Source organism: Lemur catta, chromosome 2 (assembly GCF_020740605.2).
Source record: "Lemur catta isolate mLemCat1 chromosome 2, mLemCat1.pri, whole genome shotgun sequence".
NCBI lineage: Eukaryota > Metazoa > Chordata > Mammalia > Primates > Lemuridae > Lemur > Lemur catta.
Genome location: NC_059129.1, coordinates 63,067,325 through 63,085,066, shown reverse-complemented (window position 1 = coordinate 63,085,066; position 17,742 = coordinate 63,067,325). Strand labels below are relative to the sequence as shown.

General features: G+C 37.6%; 1 protein-coding gene across 3 annotated transcripts in view; it reads left to right on the top strand.

Annotated features, from left to right (window-relative positions):
• Positions 1–10,929, top strand: part of DST (dystonin) — a 441,573-nt gene extending 430,644 nt beyond the window's left edge. For 2 of the 3 annotated variants that reach the window (XM_045543786.1, XM_045543784.1), the window contains 7 exons: positions 59–76; positions 2,856–2,973; positions 4,290–4,361; positions 5,290–5,489; positions 5,916–6,026; positions 8,863–8,986; positions 9,884–10,929. In XM_045543786.1, coding sequence (XP_045399742.1) covers positions 59–76; positions 2,856–2,973; positions 4,290–4,361; positions 5,290–5,489; positions 5,916–6,026; positions 8,863–8,986; positions 9,884–10,146 — 906 coding nt within the window. In that variant the 3' untranslated portion in view covers positions 10,147–10,929. The remainder of the gene's footprint in view (positions 1–58; positions 77–2,855; positions 2,974–4,289; positions 4,362–5,289; positions 5,490–5,915; positions 6,027–8,862; positions 8,987–9,883) is intronic. The other variant, XM_045543787.1, reaches the window with a different exon arrangement.
• Positions 10,930–17,742: the final 6,813 nt, after the last annotated feature.

Here is a 17,742-nt window from a genome sequence, read left to right as displayed (position 1 = left end):
AGAAAGTTTCCCGTTGAACTAATTGTGTCTTTCTTCCATTTTTCATTTTTTTTATCAGTTCTTCCTGGGAAATCAGGTATAAACCAGTGGAATGTATTCTCAAGTTCCTGATGACTTTTTTTTAACTTTAATTCATAGTCATTAAAGCTTGCCATGGCCAATCTTCCCCATGCTGTCTCCCTAGCTACTACATTGTTGGTTGGCGTGGTGTCTCTGTAAGCGCTATAAGGGTCCTTGAGCCAGGATTCCTTTTTGCCTTGTGTCTCAAAGGAGGAGATTACTTTTAAGCAAACCAGATAATGAATTGTATGCAGCTTGGCTACCATGTTTCAAATGCAATTTTCAATTCCCATATTTTATAATACTGTTAGCATATATTTTATGCAAATACTCATTGGAATACAAATTTGATTCTCCACACATCTCTGTGTAGCCTCACTGGTGTTTGACTATTTAGGACTAATGGTATACAGGTAGCAGAGGATGACCAGAACCGGCAGTGACATGGGGAAGACAGAGTACTAAGAGGTCTCCTTGGTACTCAGCCACGAGTTATGTGTTTTCTCCACAGTAGCTATTTTTCACTCGTTCTAAATTATTGATTTAGGGCTTTGCATCCTCTGAGTAGAAGTATTAACCCTGAAGGTTTTAAGTGATGTCATTCCTTTTGAGGAAACTTATCACGTATAAACTTACAGAAAATCTTAAAGTCACATTTTACGCCATATTGACCAAATGTTTATATTGACCTTTGAGGCAATATAAACTGTCTAGTGGCACTGCATCATGATCGGAATTTTGAAACTAAAGACAAGAAATACTGTTTTGATTTCAACATGTTCAAGGAGAAGATTCTTTTTACTGTAAGCTTTTGGAAAGAATCGTGCTACAGTACCTGACCGTATGTATTAGATATTACTCTGCCACTTCATTTTTAAGCCATAGTACATCTCAAGTTTCAAATTATCTATTACTCCCATTTATTGCAAGCAAATAATTTATTTAAAATAGAAATACTTGGCTACTTTGAACAGATTTTTTTAAAACTTTCATTAGTTATACTGTAATACATAACATGTTACTTTTCCATTTTTGTTATTTTCTGAGTCAGCAAATGGGATAGCCTCCTTTATTTGTGGAGAGGATGAGAGAAATACTTACCTCAAAAGGTTTTATTCACTGAAAGCACAAATAGCAATATTAATCTATTTTTTATTGTCTCACGATTTGGCTATTGGGAAAATTAGAGAAATTCTGAAGATAATTTTAGCTGTTTGGAGAATGCCCTCTTAAAATGAAAATTGAAAATTATTCACATTTATTGGAATTGAAATATCAGCTCTATAAAGTACTTTTAGTTATTTCCTTAACACTTCCGTTTTGAGCACAATCTTGGGCCAAAATTATCTGGTTCCTTAAGGGTAATTTTCTTTAAATCCCCTTCTTTCCCTTTGCTTATGAGCAGCACCAAATGTTTTCTAACAAAATAAATATATCTTTTTATTTTAAAATTCTCATTTAAATTTCAGGAACAGTTTCAATTGTAGGAAAGTCTGAGTCTCAGTGTTTAAAACCAGACTTAGAAATAGTGATTTAACAAGGTTTGATGGTAAATATGAGTTCCTACTGGTGCATTTTGCCTGCTTTCTAGGTCCTTCTGAGTTTGAGGATACCGAATGGAACTTGGTTGGCTCTGTTTTAGGGTTCTCTTCCTGAAATTCAATGGCAAAACCTACTGAAAAGTAACAGACTGTTTCTACTTTAGAGTTTTCTGTTTATCCATCGTGACTTTAACAACATAATCGAAGTCACAATTACGTTTTACCTGCTTTAGAGAGAATCTATTAATGTTTAATTGACTGCTCATTTTGCTTCCTTATCTTCTGGGTTGGCAACCATGAAATTCAGTCTGGTAGTTTTTATGAGTTGGACATGAGCCTATTAGAAATGATTTAAAAGTATAAAATCATTTCTCACAGGCTTTCAAAACAAATAAAGCTGTGATTAGGAACTACCTGTAGTCTAGAAATTTATTCAGGACTTGGAGAATTTTTAGCATATCCGGGTGATGGGCGATCCATTGAAAAGGCAAGACAAGGATGATCGCTTGTCAATGTCAACCGTTATGGTACCAACAGCTTTGGGAGAAACCCTTTTGGATGTGAAAGCTACATCATTAATAATGTATCCATGCCATTCTAATATTACAGTAATCTGAAATGGCATATTCATGCAGCCTTTAGCAAATTGGTTTACCAGATCATTAGGGATGCAAAAATTTTGGTTGACTGTGAAATTTTTTATTAGTCATCCTCATTTACTAACTTTATTCTCTGTGAGTCAAAACTACTCTTAGAGAAAACAAAATGAGCTTATGACGATTTCTCCCATATATTTTAGTGGAAAGCAGTTTTAGTGTAAAAGGTAGTTTTAATGAAGAGGAATCAAAGTGTATTAAATTTGCCTTAGAGTCATCTTATTTTTGTATAAGACCTGGACAAGTGGACCAGTGTTTATTTTCATGGCTGTGTTTAATTTCTGGAAACATTTTAAAATTACTACCTTACTAATATTGTTTCTATCACAAGAGAGAAAAATAATTTTTAGACCAAAGCTTCAATATTATACTTCATAACCTTTGTAATCTTTTTTTCAAACTGTTTCTTTGGGGCTAAAATCAGCATGCAGCAGTCTAACGCAGCTCATTACAAACCCCTTTTTCTGAGATTTTACTAATCGCTATGAACTAAGCAAGAAATTAGAGTCGGTTGCTTAAGCTACTGCAGATTGCACATCATTGTTTAGTTTAGAATTATTATTGACAATTAGAGGTTATTTCTGTCTTCACTGCACAGTTCGGAGACTCCCAGCAACTGCGACTGGTTCGGATCCTACGAAGTACTGTGATGGTTCGTGTTGGAGGTGGATGGATGGCACTGGATGAGTTCTTAGTGAAAAATGATCCTTGCAGGGGTAAGGAGATGCTTATGTCAAGATAACAGCATCATTACAGTAGAGCAATTTTGTAGTACTTTCCAGCATCAAAAACATACCGGGCATAATTTTGGTCATTTATTCCAATAGTGAATGTTTCACATTGGTCTGTCAGCCTAAAGTTTCCAGAGAACTTGTGGCAGTCATGTAAACCATGTTCTTCTCATCATTTTTTTATTTTTTATTTTTATACTTCTTCTGGGTAAATATGAGACAGGTGAGCAGGAAATACTAGAATGGATTTTCTTAGTGAGAGCCTCTGCGATTTTCAAAACAATTACCCCAACCCTGGAGAGGATTTTGTCCATCATTAAACAGCAAAGTAAAATGAAAGAAAATTGAGTTGATAAAACCTAAAAATACTGGACAGTAAAAGTTTAAAAGTCAAAGCTTTTATGAAATGAAGGGGAAGTGAGGAAAATAATACTTAAACATTTTAGAAATAATACTCCATTAAGTTGACTCTTATTTTGAAGTTGCAGATTAGAACATTAAAAATATAAACATATAACACTATAGCTCTTTCCATATCTACCAGCCCAGGGGTCCCAGGTTAGCTTTTCATTTTCCTGTCTTCCGATCCTGTAGTCAGTGTTTGAATTCTTAATTGATTTCTTAATACTTTACAAGCGGTCACTTGATTGCAGTTTCTAATTAGGTACCATTTACTCAGTAGATCCATTTTTCTACCTTTGGGAAAAACAAACAATAAAATTATTATGATTTTCTTTAACCTGTGAACTCATTTTAATCCGTTTAAACAAACGAACAACAGATGTTTGTGCCAGTGCTGCCTGTTTAGCCAACCAAGTGGGAGGCCAGGGTTCCTCTAGGAGGGCCTTTTGGGTTTGGAGATGGTGTCCCACCTGGTATATACCGGTCAGAGTCAGCGGGCCTCTCTACCAAGGCCACCGGGGGTTATTATACAACCCTATGCAGTAGCCCTGCTCTCTGCTGGCCAAAGAAGTAAACTAAGAACTATTTTGTTTTATATTTTGAAAAATAATGCAGCCTAAGGTGAATTGCAGCTCCATTTATGAAATGAAGAAATTAGAACACATAGTGTTCCTGCGTTGCTTAGGAAACTTAGTGTGACTGTGGCACAATCTTCCAGATACGTTTTTTTAATCGAGTCAAACCTTTGAGTGCTTCTTTTCCTGATGCAACTTTTCTTCTAAAATGTGTTCTAAAGGCCGGATCTGAGCACCCTTTGCATTTTCAACTACTGTACTTTGTTTCTTCTTCTGCTAACAGTATTCTTTAATGTGATTGGTATCCTGTGTCATTTTTTCTAGTTCATCATCATGGGAGTAAAATGTTACGTTCGGAATCAAACTCTTCAATTACTACTACTCAGCCTACTATAGGTTGGCAACCCCTCTCTTTGCCTCTCCCCTCTTTCCTTTTCTCTTTCCTACTTTTTACATTCTTGCTTTAATCGTTTGTTTTAAAAGTAACACGCTTCATCCATCGCGTATGGCTTAACTCATATCCAACTGAGCTGGTGCTTCCCAATTTAAATTCTGCAAATTTGACACACTTTGGGTGTGTTGCAAAGGCAGGTGTTATGTAAGTGATCGAACACATGCTAACACGTTGCTCATCGGGTTCTTGTGGAGCGTTCTCCGTGTGCATATGTGTTTGTATGGGTGCTGCATCACTGATGGCCCCACGGATCCTTGGGTCTGGTGTTTGTTATTGCATGTTGGTAAAACAGTTTTTCAAGGCATCACATAAAAATACTAGCTGCCTCATTTAAGTGAAAAATCTGGAAGTTTCTATGTTGTCATCATGACTAACAAGCCATCTCTCATTCTGTGTAATTCTATCATTTAATTAATCCCAGTATTAAAATACTGCCATTCTCCTGACCTCAATAGTACGTGCAAAAGACACAGTCCCTGCCTTACTGGCTTGTCTTCGCAGTGTGGTGGAAGGGAAGTGAAACCATGTGGGCATCAGTAGCTGGTGGATTAACAATATTTTAGCATGAGCTTTCCATTTTCATGCTGACACTTTCTTTAATAGTGGTTATTCTTGCTGGTGTCTAGTGTTAGAATAAGCACACGTTTTTTTTTTTTCCTTGCCCAACTCACTTGTATCCCAAAGGAATGCATTGTAAAGGAATGCATTTGACTTTTTGTTATGCTGAGTTGGAGTTGGCATGGCAAAAAGATGTTCTTGAAATTCTCAGCGTGATCTCTGGTGCCAGGTGGTTGTTCTTCTCATAAACGATTGAGTACCTCTTCTTTTCCTTCTTTTCTTTGTGTGCATCGTTGCGTGTGCGTAATCCAGCCAAAGGAAGAACAAACATGGAACTGCGCGAGAAGTTCATTTTAGCAGATGGCGCCAGTCAGGGCATGGCTGCTTTCCGACCCCGGGGCCGAAGATCCCGGCCTTCGTCACGGGGAGCTTCCCCCAACAGATCTGCCTCTGTGTCCAGTCAGGCCGGGCAGGCGGCCTCCCCGCAGGTCCCTGCCACCAGCACACCCAAGGTAGGACTTGGGGGTAAAATCTGTTCCTCCTCCTATGCAGTCTTCGTCCTAGGTATGCGTTTGAGTGTTTTATTTAAGTCCCTAGAATTTGTAGGACCGGCTGTCTCCCTTTGTGTCCCTTCTCACAATATGGGAAATGAAGGATTTAAAAAATATATATATGCTTTTGCCTAGTGGCCCATGTACAGATGATCTGTATAGGGGCTTTGTTATCTTTCAGGTTGTTTTTTTTTTAAGCTGCTTTTATTTATTTATTTATTTATTTATTTTGGTGTGTATGATTTACCATCAGATCTTTCCACTTATTTTTTAATTATTATTATTATTCTTACTGTGAAATGTGACTCCTTGCTATGAATATCTCTTTCTGTGGCTTTGTTTTTTATCTGCTGTCCTTTACATTTGATTTGCCATTGTTCCATACAGATTCTCCATCCTTTAACACGCAATTATGGTAAACCATGGTTGACAAACAGCAAAATGTCAACTCCTTGTAAACCTGCAGAGTGCTCAGACTATGCCGTGCCATCCGCAGAGGTATTGTAAGGCCCCAGAGTCTAGTCTTAACAGTCTTCTTTAACTGAAACTATCACCCACTAACATGGCTTCACCACTCCCGTATGTCTTTTTATAGACTTCTGTAAAATAAGAACCAACCTGGCAGTTCTTGGAAGACATGAAAATAAGGGGTTAACAGAAAAGACAGTTTATAGCTTTTTGAACAGTGTCAGCCTGGCATAGTCACACCTGTAGGCATTATACTGCCTTTGTTTTTTGGTTCTCACTCTATTCTACCTTCATATCTTGGGAGAGTGAAATACAGGGGATTATATCCAGACCTAAGTAAAATTTCTTTTAAAGCTTATGGTATGCGTTTGCTACTGGATATAATTTTTTGGGCAGAAAAATCCCTTTAGATGGGAGTAAGAGGCAGTATTATTTGCAAGACAATCACTTAAACTAAAAGAATGTGTATTGAGTTGTCGCTGTGGGCGTGGTTCTTCTTAATCACAGTCCATTCATTTCTGCCCTAAAACACTGGGTGGGTATGACATACTGGGTGGGTATGACATAAGCTGTCACTTATCAGCCCAGGGGTCAGTGAGGTGAGCTTAGATGTGCAGAAAGTTATCTGTCATTTTCAAAAAGTAATATATTTTTTGTAGATTCTAATAACTAATATCATTTAAGCATGCTCCAGCTTTCTAATATGGCATGATATATGGGGATAAAATATTTAGGTGATACAAAATTTACCAAGACTAACTCATAGATCATTTACATTCAATTGAAAGTCAACATGTATCTTTCTAAAAAACTTCTCTGTGAAATGACAAACACAGGCACCAAACAAATATCACCTATTTCATTAGAATTATAGTAGTAATTAGGGTGAAAAAAGTCCCTAAGTACCTTTTCCTTGAAATTAAGTAGGTATTTCATCTTAAAGATCAAGAATGTAACTTAACAGCCTGGACCCTTGTATAAAATGTAATATAATAACTGTACACAGCCCTTCATGCTTTCTAAACACTTTCTTATCTATGACTTAATCCTCACATCAGTAATAAGTGGTAGGCAGAGAAAAGTGCCTTACTTTCATGACTTCATGGAAAGCCCATTGCTGATAAGTGGGAGAATTGGGACCAAAACAACCCATTCTTCGGCATTTCCTTATTTCTTCCTCTTCATTCCCCCAAGCCCATCATTTCCACTCCTTCCCACCAAGTGGGCAACGTTAGTATCATACATTACATCTAGAGACATCTGTCATTTCTTAGTAGAACTACCATAGCAAAAACAGAGAAAGGTTTAAAGAACCTCAAGTGAAATATTAACATTTGTTTTAAATGTTTAGGGCTATGTTAGTTTAAGTTTTTAAATAGTAGAAACTCCCCCAAACTAAAGGCAAAATATGTTATTTTGACTAATGGCAAACTGTTTCATTTCAAAAAACCTCATAAAATGAAAAACAGTCAACCATGCAAAAAAAAAAAAACAGTTTGTTTCTATGGAAGGGTCTGTGACAATAAAATAAAAACCATCAAAGGCATTCTGAGAAGAATGATTTTGGTCTTTCAGGGTAATGCTACTTTGAGTGATATGTCTCATAATTTGTGAGTTCTCACTCCCTCATGGACTGTTGGGATTCTCTTTAAGTTAGGAATTTAACTAGATCATTGTTGTCAGATCTTGGGCAAATGGACCCTACTTTTTCACATTTGTAGAAAGGATGTGAATTAAGTGAATGTGAGGATTATTATGGTTATGAGTGTGAAAGTATTTTGAAAACTTGAGCATTCTATGTACACAAATTACACAGAAATACTATACCTAAGTATATGTCTAGTATATATAGATGAATGATATGAATATTAATAAATGTAACTTTGATGTCTCAAAAGATCTTCCATATGTTTTATTAAACATTTTAAACTCTCTAATAAAGGTAAAATCAATTGTTACAAAATGCACACATCTAATTTGTATAGATTTGTTTCCTCCAAATAGATCCCTGGCTCTCTTCATTGAGTGTTCATTGAGGAATATTGCATTCCTTATATTCCTCAAGAGATTTATTTATCTTTTTAATTTTGAGAGACTTTTCAAAATGTAGTGATCTGGAAAAAATGCAGTGATTTTAGCCTTACAATAAAATATCATAGTAACGATTGTTTAGACTTTTTTTTTACAAAATCCTGTAGTATTTTAAAAGAATTTTCCTGAAATGTTGCCCTATGTATCTTGTATGTAAAGACTACAGAAGGTGATAGAGCCAAGAAGTGAAGTGATATGGTGCCGAGTTATAAAACGTCACTCTTTTTTTCTTTCTGCAATTCAGTTTGTTTAAATCATGGCTGTCCAGGCATTATCTGTTTACTTGTCATTCCATCTCTGTTTATGTCTGCCTAGTTCCTTAAAAGCATGGGGCAGCAAAATATCCAAGCACAATTCTTCATTGCCTCTGGTGCTCTCTCTACACCCTGCAACCAGCATTTTTTTGGCAAAACTTTCTTAACTCTGTAATATTCACTGACAATCGTCTGAAAGATACTAATGTACTCACTGTTTAATTTGTCTGTCATTCCTTGCCACCATTTTCTTACTCCATCGGGAATCTCCATTTTGTGTTTTCTCTTTAACCATCAATTAATTTTCCTTAGAAAGTTTCCTTTGAATTCTCATAGAGAGAGAATAAGAAATTAGGGGAGAAAAGCAAGTGAGAACCTCATGCCCTGTTTAATTGAAAAGTCCCCCTTCACTTCCTGAAGAGGTCTAGCAGAGAGTTTCCACCCATTGGTAAAGTGGTGTTGGTGGAATATCATGGCACAGGAGCAATATCTTGAAATGTGTTGTCACTGGTTCAATACAGGGAACACCGATACAAGGAAGCAAGCTCCGACTCCCAGGATATTTATCAGGGAAAAGCTTCCACTCTGGGGAGGACAGTGGCTTGATAACAACTGCGGCTGCCAGAGTCCGAACACAATTTGCTGGTGAGTGTGGTGCATTTCTTTTTTTAATTGACTTTTGCAGCAGGGTCATCTGAAGATTAAAGTCCCTTTTTTCCCCCTCACTGGGGAAGGAATTACAAATCAACACTGCTGTATTCTTTCAAAATGGCATGTAGTCCCTGTCCTCCAGCAAAGGTAGGGGATAAATGAGTCATGGTAGCAAGTGACTAAAAAAACCCCTTTTGGAAAGTACCAAAGAAAGATGGAAGAATTACTGTGGAACAGAAGAAAAAATACAACAGTACTCTCCCCCTTCAAGGTGGAAGGTCTGGGCTCTTCTGCCTGCTTGAAGATTGCACAGGCAGCTCCCTGTTTTGGGTGGTTGGAAAAACTCAGCCACACCGAGCCTTCCACCAGTGCACGCCCCATTTCTTCACAGGATAGTGAACTTGCCAACCCCTGGGTCCTGAGCTCAGCAAGAATGAAGCTTCTTTAAAGTTTCAAGTCTTACATTTCAGATTCATACATTCTTGGAGTTACCTGTTCTCAGGCGAGACTTACACCTGCAAGTTTGCTCCTTGATTGCACTGCACACATCCCTGGGTGCCCATGCTGAACTTTAGAAAACATAATCTTAAATGATAGGTGTATTCCTTAATATTCTTGATGTCTGTTTGTAATAAATGGAATCACATTTTAAGTTAGGTGAGCCCAAACTTACCTTTTGTATGCAATCTAGCCTTTGCTGTACTGTGTCTACTTAGAGTAAAGCTACCTACCTTTGCATAACAGGAAAAGGCCTTAAATGCACAAGTATTTTCTGAATGCCTACTAAGTGTCAGGGGAAAACATTGAGATTAAAGGTGGCATCGGGTTTCAAGAATCAGTTGTGGATGGACCCAATCATCAGGGTGACCCATCCCTGCCTTCTCTCCTCAGAGTCCAAGAAGACGCCCAGCCGGCCAGGAAGTCGAGCTGGAAGCAAAGCTGGCAGCAGGGCCAGCAGCCGCCGAGGCAGCGATGCATCAGACTTTGACATTTCAGAAATCCAGTCCGTGTGCTCAGACGTGGAGACTGTGCCCCCGACGCACAGACCTACGCCCCGAGCAGGTTCTCGGCCATCCACAGCCAAGCCTTCCAAAATCCCCACACCGCAGAGGAAATCGCCTGCCAGCAAATTGGACAAGTCCTCCAAGAGATAGTGCAATTGGTTCCACCAAGATTCTTCCTCGAGCATTTATTATTTAAGTTTGAACAATGTAAAATACGATGTAGAAATTCTTGTGAAATATTGTAAGAGGCGAGTTTAAAATTCTGCAGATGGCCTTATTTGTGTATTTGTCTTTTTATTTTATCTGTATAATTTCTTTTTTGTCAGATATTCTGGGGTTACAGTCACATCATACGTGAGGGGGAAGAAAGAATTTAACATGCACTAACATTTCTGCACTGCAACGTGTAGAGCACACACTAAAATCAGTTCCTGTACCTACAGGTAAGTCTACATCCTCTCTGACAACCACAGCACTACGTGGATCGCTAACGTTAAGGATACCTCAATGACATTTTCTTCCTTTTATGGAAACTCTGAAAAGCTGAAAGACACACACAAGGGATATATTTTAAGATGATTTAATGGTAAACTAAAAGACACAGGACAGAAAGACAAACTCATCCACACACAATTCTTTAAGCAGTATCTGACAGAGAACTCACAGGAAGTTACTTCAAGCACTTGCCAGGACTCTGATCTTCAAGTACCTTGCAACGTTTCTGCGCCATTGCTCTTGCTCTCAGTGAGGCCAGAGCCATCCTGGATATTAGACCTATTATACTGTAAGAATATTATTATAAAGTGCATTCATATACATGTGAGGTTTTCTTTTGCTTGAGTGGACAGTAGCACCTGTATCATTGAACTCATTTTGTATCAAAGCAATTTTGCTTGCAGAAAGCTATGAAATAAAACATGTCCCTTAACTGCATTGCTACGGAATTAATTTTTTTCCCCAGGGAAAATTAGTGTATTTTTTTATGAGCAAATACCAATTTGGAGTGACCAAAAGATACTTAAAAATGGGTTTATTTTGATTTCTCATCTGAAATAATCATGTTCTGGTATTATATCTATCTATATTTAATAAATATATACATTTTAATTTATTATGTATACTCACATACTATAGAAAGATTAGTATGCATTTAATAAAACATATTCACTTGAATACATGGAATACCTGATTATTTAAAGTGAACTTTTCTGTTGTTTGTTTTAAATAAAGGTTATATATTTATGTTTATTAATAGTAAATAGGCTAAATTGGGGGGACATCAAAAACAGTTAGTTACAATAATGTTAACTATTCATTCTACAAATATTTTTATTAAGTACCAGCCGTGTGCTAGTCGCTGTTGGTAACACTGAGACTACGAGGCTCCTTCCCTCTTGTATTCAAGGGGTAAACAAATAAAAAAATCACTAACAAACATGAACTGAAAGCAGAGGATGTGTGACAGGGTGACTGATTTTATTAAGGTAATATAGTGGTATTCTCCTAGCTTGTGTACATTTAAAAGTCAAACTGTCAAATTTTCCTAAATATGAAAATAGCCATAGGTATCATTAGGAGGATAGCAGATTGTTACTTTGGGGCATGACAGACCCAACATTCTGCATACCTTTGTGAATTTATTTTACCAAGCAGCAGTGGTGGTGTTCAGGTTCAAGGGAACAGTATTGTTTTCCCGCTTGGCCTTTATAATGGAGGCCGACACCGAAGAGCCTGGAGTTTCCACCAGCATAAATTAGGTGCCATTTTTGAGCGATAATAATTCATTCTTTGTCAAGGCGTGGATCTCAGGTGGGAGCCCTTGGTGGAAAGGGTAATTCTAACCTATGGGATCACATGTTGTATGGTTCATGCTCTTGATTATAAACATGTCATCTGAGAAGGCATTTGAAATTGTTTTTACTCTTTTGGTGCTTTGCATATGATCACATTTCCATTTCAAAGACAAATTTAAGGCAATGATTTTATCTCGAACTGTTTGAACACTACCCCTGTTAAGGAGCTAGGTATTTTGCCTTTCTAATAGTAAAAGAAGCTTTTTGGAAAAGATAAGTGGTTTAATATAAGAAGTCTTAAGGAACTGCTCCCAGTTAATGAGCATTTGCTCTCAGGGGGAGATTTCGTAACTTCCACACGATGCCTGATCATTTTTCTCCTCTTAAGCTGATAGTCCTGAGCCTCAGCGCTGATTTCTGAACAGTCCTTCTCTATTCCTTTTCTTCTTCTCCTCTTTATTTTTTTGTTTTCTTTTGTTCTTTAAAAAACAGAGCATTAGAATGAACCTCAACTCTAAACATCTTAATTGGAAAGATTGGCTCCTAAGCATGAGGGAAGGGGAATCAAGAATTTTTTTGTCTTAAAAATTAAAACTACTTCTTGTCAGGTGCCGCTACCTTCCTTTGAAATAACAGAGCATCCTCTTCAACATCAGTGCAGAAGTGGATGGGCCTGGCCCAATCTCAGACGCAGGCGGGAGGGCTTGGGACGTGCCCCTAGGGCTGTCCTGGATTGACCTGTAAAATGAAAAGAGGGGAGGAGGTGAAGAAAGGATCTTGTTTTCTTTTTGGGGTCATTTTAAACTTGTTCTCTATATTTGTAACAAGGGAAATTGTAACGAGATACAACTGTCTACTCCTTTTTGAGCAGGTGCTTTGAAAGGTGTGAACTTTATCTTCAAATGGTTGATCTCATACCACCAATACATTTGCAAGTGCCTGCTGTTTCTCTCTGTGTATCTGATGACACTGCCACCTGGGTCCCCCAAAGAAGGCAAAGATACCTTAGCTATGTCTTTTAGTACTTTAGTAACTAAGGTCCTTTTAGTCCTGTTGGAGATTGATTTAACAGTTACCAGAATCACTTGGAGTGAATAGAATCAGGGACAAGGTGTTTGCACAAGAAATAATTAGTACGACTATTTAAAATTTCTAACTTAACCTACCAAACTGTGCAACTTTGGTTGATTTTATGTAACTCTTGTGGCTACGTAGAAGTTGAATATCGAGTTAGGGTGAAGGACGACAAAAATAGGAGATCTTTTATGCTGCTGCTGCTTCTGATGTGCTAAGTTAAGAACACGTGTAAACCAAAGTGTGTTCCAAGGAATTTCATATTAGTTTAGTCACACTTTTATTGTACTCCATTATTGGAAATTAAAGACTGCATAGGAGATGAGAATAAAATAGAGATTGAAAAGTTTTCAAAAGTTTTTCCCAAATAAAAATAAAACATTCTTTCAGAATGTTACTAATCTTAAAGTACAGCTATTTTTGCTCCAGGGCAAAGACTAGAAATTTAGTTCCCAGAGCCTTAGACTCTGACTTCTATGCCAATGGCCTCCAGACTTCTTTGTTGGCATCTTCCTATCAGTACAAGTTTTAAGGGCAGACGCCTCCAATGTACATTAATTTCTTCTAAGGTATTATTTGCATGTATTTTTATCATTAGTTAATTTCTCAAGGCTCACTATAATCTTAAAATGAGATTTATCTTAGCAACATTGGTGTACGTCCATATCTTATATAGTCTTGACAACTTTTTTGGCCAAGTTTTTGCAAATCGGATGAAACTGTCCCTGGTTTAACTCATGATGTGGCTGATGAGGAACTTGTTCTAGGAAGAGAAGTGTCATCTCTGCCATTTTCTTGTTGCTTATTTGTTTCTTGCATTATAAATGTCTTATAGCCATGATTACTTTGCAGGGATCTGTTTAGGCCATTTTTGTAAAGATTATTTAATGAAAAAGACATAATCAAAATGTGTACATTCACCCAACTTGACGTAGATAAACTGCAGCTTGCTGCACATGCTGAAAACAAACCAAAGAGTTTGAGGGCTGTTGGGACTTCCACCCTGCCCTCGGGTCACCTCAGATACAGACAGGGAGAGCTCTGTGGGTGTCACTGGAGAGATGGCAGCAGTGTCAGTCTGTAGTAAATGTCAGTGAAGGTTAATTTCCTCCTCCTCCTTTTAGATGAAATGTAAATATAAACAGACGTCTTATTTTCTTTCCACATCCTATGAGGTCACCTTGCATACATCCAATTTTAGAATTTATTATTCTATGCTACTTTCTTCTTTCTACCGCTTCTCAACCATCTTTTTCCAGAGAGTGGAATTATGCTACGACGTCTCTTCCTGTCTCCTCTGATGCTAGTCATGCAAGGGCATGCACACATGTTCCGGCAGAGAGAGGCTGAGGGGACATACTAACATTCCCAAAGCCACAGTTACAGTTCTAGCCCCAATAACCTCTCACTTGTGCGACTACAACGACCATCTGCTGAGTTCCTCATTTCCAGTGTCCTCAGATACCAGCTGGGAGGAATTGGCCTTATGGGGAGGGACATGCCCTGTGATGTAAAGGACGGGAAGAAAGGAGGAGTAAGACATGACAAGAGGTGATGAGGGAGTTACTCTGCACTGTCTTATTTCTCAGTAAATTAGAACACAAGGTTTCCTGCCTAGAGTTAAGGAAAAGGTCATAGATTAAGATACTTAAGTTGAACAGAGAAGGTTTGAAATAGCTGAGGCCGTGGATTTATAGTTACCCCGATTTCCAGGGTGCAGCCTCGCTTAGGAACAGGGGACAGAAAGGTAATTGATCTAGAGCTGGAGTTTTTCCAGTCAGGTGCAACAGGTAAAGCAATGGAAGGAAGCAGGAGCCCTAGGATGGGTTTTTACCTCAGAGTCAGGTTTTAGGGTGTCCAGAGGAAAGGATTTGGGAGGAAGGCACACTGTGGGTGGGAGTTTGGGTCAGGGTGGTGGAAGGCTAGAGAACTATGCATGAGCTCACAGGAGCCAATGTATGACCAAGAGGGACTTATGTTTGGGGCATTGTCTGAAGGTTGCAAGAATATAAATTTTTGGGACCTCAGCATCTCTTTAAAAATTAATGTCAGCTATTCCAATTCTTCATTGATTTTATTCTGCTTACAACAGAATCTGCGTGGAGAAAGCAATCACAGTCACCCCCGGCAGTGGGGGAGAGAGTGGAAGAGGCTGCCTGTCAGCTGTCAAAGCCCTGAGAAGGCTGAGAGGTATGTGTGTGTAGCTCTGGCTTTTCAAGAAGGCAGGAGCGTCAGGCTTCAGGAGTGTAATATTTCAGCGTATACTCTTTAGATATGGCTCTGGGCATGAGTTAAAAATGAATTATCATAAAGACTACATTTCTGAAAGGAGGACCAACCAGGTAGACAAATGTACAAGGCTATGTTTTTAATTATCCAGTACAGAAAGATTTGTTTCAAAAATAACCTGCTGATGGACATATGTTCTTGTCAATAGTCTAGTCACAGCATATATGTTTGAGAACTGACCAATGAAGTCAGAGGAATAGAACAGGTTTGAAGCAATGTCTTCTTAAATTTTTACAGTGCCATATCTGACAATGGATTAATTTTGAGTTGTTTCTCCTGGGAGACTTTTTGTATCTTAGTTATTATACTTGATTACACTCATATTGATTTTTTTTGTCTTACATTTTTTGTGTCAGTTTTAGTTTATAAAGCTCTTAACATAAATATGTATCTTATATGAGGTTCCCAACCAGTCACTGAATTAGCAGATAAATATTATTTGAATTTTATGAATAATTTAAATGAAGCAAGAGAGGTGGTTATTTGTCCACGGTCACACAGCCAGAAAATGACTGAGTAGATAGATATTTCCGTGCTGAGACCAATGATCATTCCACTGCATCTCCCCTTTGTACCAGGGCCTACGTATTCTTTTCTAAAGATGGTGACTTCATAAGGAAGATGTGATCATGGTCTTCCTCAGGAGACAATACCACATCTGGATTTTCCAGAGTAGCAAACTTCATATTAAGATAGTTTTAGATTCTTCTGTGGAGTATTGGAAATGCCTTATGTTCCATTGTTTCATGTTTGATCAAATTATCTCGTTCCAGAAGGTAGCGACCTGATAGAATTGGTTTGCGGAGTCATGATCTGATTTGAGGCAGCTAATATTTAACAACCTTTCCCACTTCACCCATTACAAGATGCACAATGAGTTCCCCTGCAAAGTTGTTTCTTCACTTAGCTACCAAAGAGTTCTGACTCCTCCTCTGCTGCCAATAATACCCTAAATGAGTTACTTGAATTAGGCTTTTGAATATTCTACCTTTTGCTTAAGTTCATCGACAATATATATAGATAAATGTTAGAACTCTTCATTGATTGTGTCTCAGTGTGTTATTTTTAAATCAAGTGGTTTCCAAAAATATATTTCAAGTGTGGAGACATATATAATGTCACCCAACCAAAAAAAGTTCTAATAAAAATATATAAATAATAATGTACATTCAGATTTTCCTGCTTCATTTTGGCCAGTTTGAGTACAGTGCTTTATAAGGTGGTTCTATAAATCAGACATTTATCCTGATTCTATCACCAAATATATTTCAAATTATGTTAGTACATTCATGCATGTGTTCTCTTGTTCTCTCTTATTCTAATGCACCTCTGAAAATGTGTCTTTTAAATATCAGTTTAATATATCCATATTGAATCATTCGCTTTTGTGAAACCATGTTTGAAAGGTAGTGAATTCAGTGAAGAATTTTTATTTAGTACATTTCTTTGATTTTTATTGACTGCATTTTGAGAATAGAATATTTTATACATTCAGTAATATGTTTTATTGTCAGTTTATGATTTTAAAACTAGTTAATTGTAGAAAATTTAGAAAATACATAAAAGTGCTAAAAGAAAATAAAACCACTTGTTATCCCAATACTCAGAATAAATCATTGATAAATTTAGGGGTGATTGTCATTTTAAATTTTCAGTGTCATGCTATACTTTAGTTTTAGTATCCCCAGTTATGTTTTTAAGCTACAACCGGCCAAAGACACTGTTAAGTTATTTATTAGTAATCATTTTAGTCTTTAAAACTGCAAATAGGGTGATACTTATATTGTTATCTATTGCTGGACAACAAATTGCCCTAAAATTTTATGACTTCAAATAAATTATCTCACAGCTTCTGTAGTCAGGAAAGTGAGCCCGACCTAACTGAGTCCTTTGCTTCAGAGTCTCTTATGAGGCTGCAGTCAAGGGGCCAGCCAGGGGCCACAGTCATCTCAAGGTTCATCTGGGTCAACTGGTTCAACTGGGTCCAAGTCCACTCATTGGTCCGTTGTTGTCAAGATTCCATTCTTCATGGGCTGTTGGACTAAGGGCTTCACAGTTTCTGTTGGCTGGAAGTTCCTCAGTTCCTTGCCACATGGGCCCCTCCAGCTTGGCAGCTTGCTTTATCCAAGTGTTCAAGCCAAGAAAGCAGTAGAGTCTAGCAAGATGAAGTCATAGTCTTTCATAACCTAAGTATAAAAGTGACATCCTTTCACTTTTGCCGTAGTCTATTAGTCAGAAGCAAGTCAGTAGGTCCTGTCCACGTTCAAGGACAGGGAATTATGTAACAACATGATTACCAGGAAGCAGGGATTGTTGAAAGCGATCTTTGAAAACTGCCTGCCACAATACGAAATCGGAAAAGCTGTTCTCTAATCCCTTAACTTTCTTATGTAATGAAGAGACTGGTTTAAAAATCTTGGGGAAAAACAAAATCTCTGAAATCCTTTCTGTCATTCTGTGGTTTAAAGCGTGACACACCAAAATTCAATTACTGATTCAACACAGTCTAGATTGAAAGAGGAATGTTTCTTCAAAACTTCCATTTACTGAAGAAGTTACTTATAATATTTGGAAATGAGCAACAGAAACA